General features: G+C 40.5%; 1 protein-coding gene across 8 annotated transcripts in view; it reads left to right on the forward strand.

The window, feature by feature from the left end:
* LOC105076295 (cyclic AMP-dependent transcription factor ATF-7) overlaps positions 1-11,989 on the forward strand; it is an 81,685-nt gene that overhangs the window by 62,448 nt on the left and 7,248 nt on the right. For 6 of the 8 annotated variants that reach the window (XR_012510583.1, XM_074374737.1, XM_010964398.3 and 3 more), the window contains exons 5-11: positions 1,626-1,766; positions 3,463-3,620; positions 5,243-5,342; positions 5,867-5,980; positions 6,577-6,729; positions 9,028-9,225; positions 10,442-10,550. Coding sequence is in view for 7 of the 8 variants with exons in the window: in XM_074374737.1 (XP_074230838.1) it covers positions 1,626-1,766; positions 3,463-3,620; positions 5,243-5,342; positions 5,867-5,980; positions 6,577-6,729; positions 9,028-9,225; positions 10,442-10,550 (973 nt within the window). In the remaining variant the exon portion in view is untranslated. The remainder of the gene's footprint in view (positions 1-1,625; positions 1,767-3,462; positions 3,621-5,242; positions 5,343-5,866; positions 5,981-6,576; positions 6,730-9,027; positions 9,226-10,441; positions 10,551-11,989) is intronic. The other 2 variants (XM_074374740.1, XM_074374741.1) reach the window with 1 other exon arrangement.

Here is an 11,989-nt window from a genome sequence, read left to right on the forward strand (position 1 = left end):
CAGAGACCCAGGCCCTTCATCAATCCATTGCTTCAGCCTGTGTGGTATAATTTTATTTTACAGCTTCCTTACCTCATCCCCCATCATTTCTCTCTCCCCCAAAATAAAAAATAAGTCAAATTTTTTCTACCAGGATGTGAAAGAATTTTAAACCAAACTCATAATAGACAAATTCAAGAAAATTAGCCTCCTTTTAAAGGCTTCAAGTTTTTTCCACTGCCATTTTAGCTCGGTTGACACAGGAAGGAGGCCATTCATAGTTGGTCAGGCCATTACTCAGTGGGCATCTCTCGGTGTTTCTCCCTTCCTGTACAGGGGTGGTCTTCACCTCCCCTTGATGAGAAGCACAGGCTCAGTAGAAAATTGTCTCCAGGAATGTTTAATGAGCTCAAAACTTTCCTGAACCACAGCTTTTCTAGGAGATGCCCCTAGGAGATTTTAAACCTGTGGTTGTGTTTACTTAGAGGCCTCTCCTTCCCACCAACCCTCTGGCTTCAGGGATTCAAGAATTAGGTCAGTTGGGCGTGACATCTTAACATTGTAGGAAAAACGAGGGCATAAATGAAACCATCCTTGCTGTTGCTCATAGTCATCAGATGGGAGAGAAAGAACCGTTACCACCTTCTCTAATGTAGTAGACACCAAATTATCCTCAATTTGCTCAACTACCAAATTTCTAGTGATTAAGGTAGCAAGGGATGAATTAGAAACAAGCTTCTCTTTCACCAAGAAGCCTAGGATATGAGAAGAATAGAACAAAGGATCCGCTTTGTCATGAAACTGAACTGCAATGCCAGCCCTCCTGTTGTGGCGCAGTTACCAGGGCCATCATCTCAGATGGTTTATTGTTCCCTTCAAAGCCGTTTACAGCACCACAGTTCTGTGAGGTGATTGCACCACTGCCAGAAAGTACTCCCTCGTTTCTGGTTTTCTCCCGTCCTGCTCTTAGGACCAAGTTCTAACATCTTGAACTGATCAGACGATCAGCCTTTCCTTTCTTTGTTACGCCAAAATCCTATCTTCCTAAGTTCTAGCCTCTAATACCAGATTTTGGGATGAGATCACCATCAAGCACGGGGAGTTCCCCAGAAAAGACATTTCCTCTCTTGCTGACAGTACCTTCGTAGCCAATCGGCTTTTGTTTGCTTTTGATATTTGGGTAATCTAGTCATTCTGCTTAGCAGAAAAAGTGTTCACAGCTCTCTAGTAGCCAACAGAGCTGGTTGGGAATATGAAGACACTGGATTCAGTAATCACTGTATTTCCTGGAAAATAATATAATCATAGTATTTGCAAATGACATATTTCCCCCCTCACCCTTTTCAGGGTCTTTATAAGCACTTTAAGTTTTTTTTTCCCCTTTTGAAGTCATTATAAATATTCACCCTTGGTGAAGCAGGTTATGACTTCATTTTATACTTGGGAAACAGAAGCCCTGAGAAGTTAAATGATTTGGCCAGAGTTGTACTAAAACCTAGGCTCCACATTTCTTTGCCTTTCAGTTCAGTGCTTTGACCAAGGGCTGAACTTCTTAGAAGTACATTCCCTCATCTTTTAACTGGAAAGATATGGATTTAACCTGAAGGGAATCATGGGGTTGAACTATGTACATTTCTCTCTTTCAGCAGGCTGCTTCTGGGCCCCTAGACATGTCTCTGCCTTCTACACCAGACATCAAAATCAAAGAAGAAGAGCCAGTGGAGGTGGACTCATCACCACCTGACAGCCCTGCCTCTAGCCCCTGCTCCCCACCACTCAAGGAAAAGGTAGAACTCTCAACCAAGAGTCATCCCAAATATTAATTGCTAGATGAAGTTATGATGCTTTAGTTGTATAAGTGTTGTATGATACAGGAGGATTGATTATATTTAAACAAATATTAATTGTTTAGAAGGTTTATATAAATTACACCTTTTCTGTGACCCACCAACTCCACTTAGAAGTCTGTGTAAAAGAGAAATTAATATGTCCACCAAAAGAGGTGTATGAGGATGTCCATAGCAATTGTATTCATTATAGTGAAAAAACTGGAAGCAATCCAAGTGAATGAATGAATCAACAAGAGAATGAATAAATTGTAGTGTATTTCTAAAGTGGAATAATACCACATAGCATTAAAAAAAGAATGGGCTAATGATTACACAGCAGTGTGGATGAAGCTCACAAATGTTATGTTGAACAACAACAAAAAAATTCAGACACAAAAGCACATACTATATGAAGCCATTTATATCAAGTTCAAGAGGCAGCAAAACTATTTGATGATGATGGAACTGAGAACAGTGTTTACCTCTTGTGAGGGAAGGTATAGATTAGGAAGGGACACGGGGTGCTGGAAACAGGCTCTGTTTTGAGTTTACATACGTAAAAAGTCATTTAGTTTTATTTTATCCTTTAGATCAATGTACTTTGCTGTATATATGTTGTACTTTAAAGTGAAAAAGCAAAATCACATAATTCATAAATTGGACATTAAACAATTCAGGAGAAAAGTCTTCCCAAAGGAAAATTTTCTAGTGACTCAGAGGGAATGTCTACCAGGATTCTAATTATTGTTTTTTTAAAGGAAACTCTTTGTGAAGTATTATTTTTATAAATTTATTAAAATATAGCACACATATAGGAAAGTACATAAATTGTAAGTATACAGCTTACTGAATTTTCATAAAGTTTACAGCCTGTGTAACCAGCACCTAGATGTTATCGGAACCTCAGAAGCCCCTCATGCCTCCTTCTAGTCACTACTGTTCTACCAGTGGGTAATTTTAATATCCATTGTGTATAGAGCATCCATACCTCATCTTACCTCCCTCCAGAACTGGTTTGATAACATCTCAAAACTACTCCCTCCATAACATTACAACTATCCCCCCCACCCTGTTTCATCAACAGCCAGGCCCTAGAGGCTGTCTAGAGATGTTTTTAGGGCCAGTGTGGCCATAGGCAATGTAAGGTCCTAACAGGCTAACAGTAGGAAGCAGTTTGTTTTATCACAGCATGATCATTATTCAGACTTCCATAGCCCTTTTTTTAAGGGGTCTATAGGAGATATTGGGTTGCCTTATCACCAGTCTTATACCTGCCTTTTCCCATTAGAGATCAGCAGACACTTGAGCATAAGTTTAGAATGAGAGTATCTAGATTGTGAAAAATTGTAACAGTCTTTAGAATTTACGTGATACTGTCATGCTTCTACAAAGATTTCAGGTTGTCTTCCAACTGTCATCTCCTTCATATAGCCATCATCCCTGAAAGGGAGTTAGCCAAAAGGTCTTAACTCGGCATTCCTGCTGAATGGGTGAGTGAGGTATGGGTCCATGATCATAATTAAATCAGGTCATAATTTACGTGAGTAGCCCTAGTGCTCTCGCCGGGAAATTTATACTAGATTTTACGAGCTATGTATTTCCTTGTTAGCAGCTCCTTAAAGCGTTTTGTGATCTGCTGGTGTCTTCTCCCCAGGAAGTTGCCCCAAAGCCTGTTGTGATCTCTACCCCTACGCCTACCATCGTACGCCCTGGCTCCCTGCCTCTCCACTTGGGCTATGATCCACTTCACCCAACCCTTCCCTCCCCAACGTCCGTCATCACACAGGCTCCACCATCCAACAGGCAGCTCGGGTAAGTAAAGAGAGTGAGGAGAAACAGAAAAGCCTGAATCTCTTTCTTCTTTGTGAAATTATTTGATAAAATATAGAGACTTTCTTTTTTTTTTTAATTACAAATATCGTTTATGAATATTGACATAAAAATCCTGAACAACATACTAGCAAATCAGAGCAGTACATTAAAAGAGTTATACACCATGGGATTTATTCCTGGAATTTGAGAATGGGTCAACAGACAAAAAAATTAATCAATGTAATATGTCACATTAATAGAATAAAGGAAAAAAACAAAATCATCTCAATTGAGGCAATAAAAGAATTTGAGAAAATTCAACATCCTTTCATGATAAAGAAAAAAAAACACTTAATAAACTAGAAATAGAAGGAAACTTCCACACCATGATAAAGGCCATATATGAAAAACCCACAGCTAACAACATACTCAGTGAAGGACTGAAAGCTCTTTCCTTACAATCGGGAACGATGCCCACTTTTACCACTTCTAGTCAATATTGTATTAGAAGTTCTAGTCAGAGCAAGTAGGCAAGAAAAAGAAATAAAAGGCATCTGAGTTAGAAAGGAAGGAGTAAAATTATCTCTAGTCACAGATGACATGGTTTATTTCAAAAACACTGAAGATTACACACATACAAAGGAGACTGTTTCTGAATACTCAAGGAAAACAAGTCACTGAGATTGTCTCTCAAAATAAATCGCCCCCCATAATCTTTACCTTTTTAGTAGACAAGCAAGTAATTTATTTGGGGGTGTACTTCCAGTTTGGAAGTTTAACACTTCTTCAATCTATAAGAAGAATCCTTAGAACTTTAGGAAGTTCATCATAATGGTGGAAGACACACAGGGAAGTATATATTTAGTTCTTGGCCTCAATCATATGGGAGTTTATGGGGACACTACTAAATGAGAGGCTGAAACCCCTTAAGTCATCTTTTTTTTTAAGTCATCTTTTTTAAGCCTGATGTTCCCCTCAGTCCCAGTTAGGGTTCTTCGTCTTTGTTATTGCTAATTTTGTCTGTCTGTTTTGTGTTCACTCCCAGCATGGCCCATACAGATTTCCTAATGGGATGACTTAAGATCCTGTCCCTAGGTTCCTATGGATTATGAGATTGTTGTCAGGATTCAGCCTCTTAAAGTTTATTGTTCTCCAGACCCACTAGGAAAAATACAAAGGGAAAGCTGCTTTCTTAGGCAGAGTAGAGCAAAACGTGGAAAGGAACAAGAACTTACTCGCGTTTGGCTATCATATGACATAATTCAGTTTTGCAAAATGACAACTTTGATCCAAGTCTTCCTTGCCTAAGGCAAGACAGAAGTTACACAGACCAGTGGTAGGGATGTTTATTTGTTATTTGTTCTAAACTCTTAATAGGATTAGCTTCCTATTCACTTGAATTCAGTGGTGTTTGCTTAATTTGTACGGTGTAAAGATCTTGCCATTTCTCTCCATCTATAAAGTAAGATAAGTAGCATTCCCTGCCTTTTCCACTTCCATGAGAGTGTCAAGATTTTGCAATGCTACCCTAACTAGAAAAGACTAGGAAATCTGCTGTATAGAAGGAAGATCATTGGCAGAAACGTCTGTATTATGAGCATTTCACTTCATGTCTCCTCTAGGTCTCCCACTGGCTCCCTCCCTCTCGTCATGCATCTTGCTAATGGACAGACCATGCCTATGCTGCCAGGGCCTCCGGTACAGATGCCTTCTGTTATATCGGTGAGCTCTGTAGTTGGGGCAGCCAACCCTACCAACAAACTAATCCCTCCCTTCCACCTGAATGCTCATAAACACACATGAGCCCCAGGGAAACGTGGGCTCTGGTCTGTATTAGTTGAGCATGGCAGCCTGCCCATACTCTTCACTAACCTCTGCCAAGCCAGCGCTATGGAACACTGGACAGAGACTCATCTGGACAATTGGCTCCTGGTCTAGGAATTGGTCTTGCCAGCCTGGTTGATTTCACTTGGCACTAAGTACCTTACAAATTGCCCACCACTTTCCTCAAGATATGGCCTCAGCCTTTCCCATAGCAACTGTCATAGCACTAAAGGATTAGATCCCCTGTCCTGTGATGCTCCATGGGGGAAGGCACTTCCCAGCCTGTTTCTGCATGTCCTACAGGCAGGTTGCATAGAACAGAGCCTAATGTGCCAGTCTCAACAGCACTTCATTTGGGGAGGCTATTGCCCTACCAGTAGTATTATGTTCCCTTCTGGTTTTTCTTCCTTCTCTTGATCCAGCTGGCTAGACCTGTGTCCATGGTGCCTAACATTCCTGGTATCCCTGGCCCACCAGTTAACAGCAGTGGTTCCATTTCCCCCTCTGGCCACCCTATGCCATCAGAAGCCAAGATGGTGAGTACATCCCAGCCTGAGGTAATGCTGGCGCTTCTGAAAGAAGTGGTATCTGCCTAAGTTTTTCAAGTGAGCCAAGCGTGGGAACCTTTTGGGGCTTGCAAAGCGAAGACCCACCCTGTTGTGTGGTCTGGAGAAGAAAGGATCCTGATTCATGACTCCTGTCTCCTCTCTTCCACCTTTAGAGCCTGGTACATAGACCATGGAGTGAAAAGAAGCAGCACAGATTGTTTGGAGTGGAACTCTTGCTGTTTCAGTTCCAGGGTGACAGATGGAGGGTGGATGAGTGGGCAGGAGAGCTGGCCAAGAGGTGAATAACTGTGTAACCAGCCCCTGGCCAGGTTCCAGGAGAGAGCTTTCATCTGGACTCCATTGCTTCAACAACCCCTACCCTCCAACTGTGTGCAGGATAATAGTGAGGAAACAGAGTAGGCATTTTAGGGATCCATGTGCACATTCTCTCTCCCTGTCATTTTCTTTTAATCCCTCTCTTAAGGGAAAATTGGTGTGGGAATTTTAACTGACTGGTCAGTAGTAAAATCTAAGCCCACTCGTCTCACCCTTGACAAGCGATTTTTTCTTATCTTTTCCCACAGAGACTAAAAGCCACCCTAACCCACCAAGTCTCCTCAATCAATGGTGGTTGTGGAATGGTGGTGGGTACTGCCAGCACCATGGTGACAGCCCGTCCAGAGCAAAGTCAGATCCTCATCCAGCACCCTGACGCCCCATCCCCCGCCCAGCCACAGGTCAGTGGATGGGGGAATAAGCTGTGTCACCATTACTCTTTCTGTCATATCTATTTTTCAAGGAGCAGAAAAATGAGAAAAGGATGGATTTCGGCTTTCTGGGCATCTTCCCGCACTTTGTTTCTTGTTGACAGTTTGACAGTAGCAAAACGCACTATTCTTTATCCATCTTTGTGTTACACTAATGCAAACAGACTGGATAATGCAGAACTGTCACAGAGGAGGTCTCAACTTGTTTTCTGCCTTTTGGTTATTTGTATACGTGACTGCTATATGTGCAGAACCCTCAAAAATGTGACAGAACCTCACTTTAAACCACTCTGTACTCCAAGGGGTGCTCCTCTAGTCTCTCCCATCTTAAGTCTTACCAAAACAAAGAAACAAACAAACAAAAAAACTTTCCTGTTAAGATTTATAGCAACAATCAGATAATAATATATTAATAAAATGTGATGTCACAGTATTAAGGTGGCTCAGTAAACAAACACCCATAAAAACACCTTTTCCTTATCAGTTTTATCTCTTTTTTCAGGAGAAATTAAAGTCTTTAAAAAGCCAGAGGGATCCCATTTAGAAGCCCAATTCTTTTTTCAAAGAGGCCTCAGTTTTAGTAAGTTTCTTTGAAAACTGAATAGGCCTCGCTTTTTGTATTGTCTGTACTGCTTAGGTGACAACAATCTGAGATCAGTTTCTAGAGTTACGTCTTTTGCCCATCCGCTTTTCCTGATGTCACCCACCTGCTTCATCAGTTACCACCACATGTCCTAACATTTCATGACCATATGCTGCCTCAAATCTTGGCCAACAACAGAAGCCTTCATTTGAGTTTTCTTGTTGGAAGCTAAGCCTGCCCACCCTCCTGTAACCCCTTCTGATGCCAGTCCCTGGAAATGGTAAAACAGTAGTCCCCTTGCCCAAGTTGTGCTACTTTCCCTCTTGAGGAAATGATGTGACTTCTTTTTCAGTCACCACTAACCCTTCCTTCCTATTCTTCCTTTCTTTATCTTGGCCTGTTCTTTCACCTGCATTCCCTGCATGTGTTACTGAGTTTCCTGTGCAAGAATAGGAACCCATCAGTTCCTTTCCCCATTCTCCTCAAGCGCCAGTCTCTACATGCGGGCCAGTAAGCTCAGGACAAAGAAGAGATTGAAAATCACAAGAGAATTCATGTGAACTTCCCTTAGTACAGTGGGAAGCAATGACCCAAGGCCTCTAACTCATTAAATTCAGTTTGAAATTTCTTTTAGGAAAAATGATATTAGTCTGAATAAATAAAATAACCTCTTTGTTATCTGTATTATTGAAGAAGATGATTCAGTAGGGCCGAAAGTGGAGTATAAGATTCTTTTTTCTTATAAGCTTATGTTTATTCTTATGCAACTGATGCGAGCTCTGGCATTTGGGAACTACCAATATAGGTGTTCCCTAATAGCAACAGCTTCAGGGAGAATTTATTTGGGGCATTGTTTTACATTACATAGTTCCTTATATACAGGTGGTTGACCTTTCTATATTTTAATTTTGGCCGCTATTATAAAATTGGTCTATCTTCTTTGAATACATACCAGCTAACACAAAAGGAAGATGATCCAAAAGTGCTTTAGAGACAAGAGACATCAGCCTGAAGTTTAAAAACAAAGGAGTCCTGTATGGCCAGTTTGTAAAGGGATTTAAAAATGCTTTTCTCTTTAAAAACAAACAGAATAAACAAGGTAGGGGCGGGGGCAGGGGGTTCTTGCTGAGGATGATTAGTAAGTGATTATAAATAAAAAGAATATACTAATCTGTATATCTCCATGATAGTAAAATCTCGTATCAGCCCATAACTCACTGATAGTAAAATCTTTTCTCTTTTCTGAAACTTGTAGCATGCAGTTGTTTGTATATATTGCTTGTCCAAATCAGTGATTCTCCAATTTTTTACTCCACAGTCTCCCCAAAAGTTCCCCTGATACCTCTCCTGATTATAATTTCCCTGCCTACAAGATTTCCTGTTAAGAAACAAAAAGTGATTCTAGTTTCATTTTTGTCTGTCTGTCTCAGAAATAATCAGAGTTTCCAACTGAACTGTGGTTTGTCTAAGTATGGAACTGAGAAGACTGAAAGGAAATGGGAGGCAGAATGAGGAACTACTACAAAAGAGAAGCTAAGGGACATAGTGATGAGACTTGCTGTGGTTACTGAGACTGGTACATCCCTTTACCAGATCTTTACCAGATCTTACTAATCTAACGTCAGGTTTAATTTGGAAAGGACTGACATTCCCTTCAAGTAACTCCTCTTCCTTCTGGGCAACAGGTCTCACCAGCCCAACCCACGCCTAGTACTGGAGGGCGACGTCGGCGCACAGTGGATGAAGATCCAGATGAGCGGCGGCAGCGCTTTCTGGAGCGCAACCGGGCTGCAGCCTCCCGCTGCCGTCAAAAGCGGAAGCTATGGGTGTCCTCCCTTGAGAAGAAGGCAGAGGAACTCACTTCTCAGAACATTCAGCTGAGTGTGAGTGGGGCCTGGGTGATTATTGGGATTGTTGAGTCTGGAAAGTGAGACTGAACTAGGAAAAAGTGGGAGGATAGAATAGAAGATGGTAATTCTTTAAACCAGGGCAGATCTAGAAATGTGCCAGGAAGAATGCAGAAAGAATCTCTTAACAGTATGAGTTGAAATCTCTTCCCTGGGGACTGGAAAGGACACACACCATCTAATCCCAAATAGAATGAGTCAGACTAGAATGAGTCATCCATAGGACCATTTGGATGAAGGGAATTAGATTAAGTGCCCCAGGGTGCTCTTTTAAGTCATCAGTAGAATCTGACGGGGATAGTGGAACACCCAAAGGGAAATGAATTTGCCCCAGATAGTGCAGCTTAATAAAGGAAAGAAAAAGCTACACAAGCACAAATAGAACAGTTATAATCCAGATATTTCCTTGAATATTATTTTCCCTTCTTATGATTTTTTAGATATTTCATTACAAAGGTAATATAGTTACATATGTAACATACATACATATATATATATATGTATAATATATAATACACATACATACACCCACAGAGGTATAGAATAAAAATAAAGCCCCTCTTCAATATGCCTTTCTCAGTCTCATTCTCTTTCGTATAGGTAAGTTTGGTGTGTGCCTATTAGACATGTATGTATTTCTAAATATTTTCTTCATTTATAGTTTTTGTGAGGGAGTCAGGGGGACTGTGTGTCTTTTTTAACATATAAACAGTTATCTCCTGGAGATTTAGTCATATATAGAGAGGATCTACCTCATTTTTTTAAATAGCTGTACAGTAGTAGTGTGGTTATATTATAAGGTGTGGATATTGATAACCTTTCTGATTTTTTGCCAGAACAGCAGTGCTGCAGTATACATTGTATGCACTTGAGTAGACTGCTTTGTTGAATAGATTCCTGAAAGTAGGCTTTCTTAGTCAAAGGACATATATGCAGTATTAATTTTGGTATGATCATATTTATCCTAAATAGGAGTAATTTTTCTATTTTAAATCCCTTAATTGTAAGCAGCTCCTGTCATGGAATTCATGGCTATACTGGGCATGGACTCTCTGAAGCCTTGCTGGATCTTTCCCAGATTTGAGGGAAAAAGTCTAGGCAGCATTCTGTCCTCGCTTTGGAGACAGCCACGGTGGGATTCAAGAGTGGAGCATGAATTTTCTTGATATTCTTTTCTTCCCTCCCTCCTCAGAATGAAGTCACATTACTACGCAATGAGGTGGCTCAGTTGAAACAGCTACTGTTAGCTCATAAAGACTGCCCAGTCACAGCACTACAGAAAAAGACCCAAGGCTATTTAGGTGAGTGGCTCACCACCTAAGCAAGGTCAGTCAGTCAGTAAACTGCATGTAATGAGTGTCTCAACTGCTTATGATTTTATAACCACATTCTGAATGTTCTGGGGGGTCCAGACTGATGAGTGAGTAGCCTTTGTGGAACAACAAGTCCTACCAAAAACTTTTTTTGAGAAGAATGTAGTTATCCTAACTATCTGTTGTAGTTGGAGAAAGGGTAGCAATATTTATTGGGTACCTGCTTTGTGTGAGGCACTCAACCATCTTCCCAGTTCTCTCATGAAATAGATATTACCTCCATTTATACACAAGAAACCTGCACTCAGATTAGTCACTTGAGTGAAGTTACACAGTTGGTGAAGTGACAGAGCCAAGATTCACATTCAGCTCTTCCTTATTCCAAAGCCACTGTCGTGACCTCAAGAGGATATAACAGCAGATAATACCCCAGGGGTTGTTAAGTGCTGAGATTTGGAGGTATATTTTTGTCTTTCTAATGATGGGCTAATGTTGGTTTCAGTTGGTAATCAGAGCACACATAAAATAGTGCTTGAAGGAGCTGGTCACAGAGTCATGCTCAGGATAAGCATAATCCTGAAATTAAAATTACTGAGAATAATTTGCTTATGGACAGTAAAAGCTAATCATTTTCCCTTACAAATTAAATAAATTCTTAGAAATGTTGGCTATCAAATTTTGATATATTGAATTATTTTTCCACTAACTGTCTTTATCATTTCAGAGATGTGTTCCCATAGAAAAAGAGTAACCACATCACCAATTTTAAACATCTCTATTTAAATTTTAATTTTAATGTGTACTTCAGGGTACATTCATTCATTAAGCAGATATTGATTGAGCCTGTTCTGTGCCAGGCACTGTTTTACATGCTGAGGATATAATAGGGAACCAAGTAGATTAGATTAAAGTCCCTGCCCTTGAGGGGCTTATATTTTAGTAGGTGAGACAGACAATAAACGAGATAAATAGGTACAATATATAATATGTTAGATAAGAGTAAATGCTGGGAATTAAAAATAAAACAGGGAAGAGGAATATGAAATGTTGGCAGCAGGGTTGAAATTTTAGATCAGGTGGCTTTTGACTAAAGACCTTAAGGAAGTAAGGGAGTTAGCCAGGCATTAATGTGGGATAAAAGTACAGCAAGCAGGAGGAACAGCAAATGCAGAGACCCAAAGTGGGAGGGTGTCTGGCACATTCTAGGAACACCAAGGAGACTAGTGTGGCTGCACTGGAGAGAATTGGGAGTGGAGAGTATTCAGAGATGAGGTAGGGGAGGTAATGAGAGCATTTTTCTTTAAGCCCTCATCAGTCTTAGTGAGGACCTCAGCTTTTACTCTACACTGGGGACCATTAGAGGGTTTTCAGTGAAATAGTGACATGCAGTCATCTCACTTATTTTGAACAGAATCACTCTGTTAGAG

This window comes from Camelus bactrianus, chromosome 12 (assembly GCF_048773025.1).
Source record: "Camelus bactrianus isolate YW-2024 breed Bactrian camel chromosome 12, ASM4877302v1, whole genome shotgun sequence".
Lineage (NCBI taxonomy): Eukaryota > Metazoa > Chordata > Mammalia > Artiodactyla > Camelidae > Camelus > Camelus bactrianus.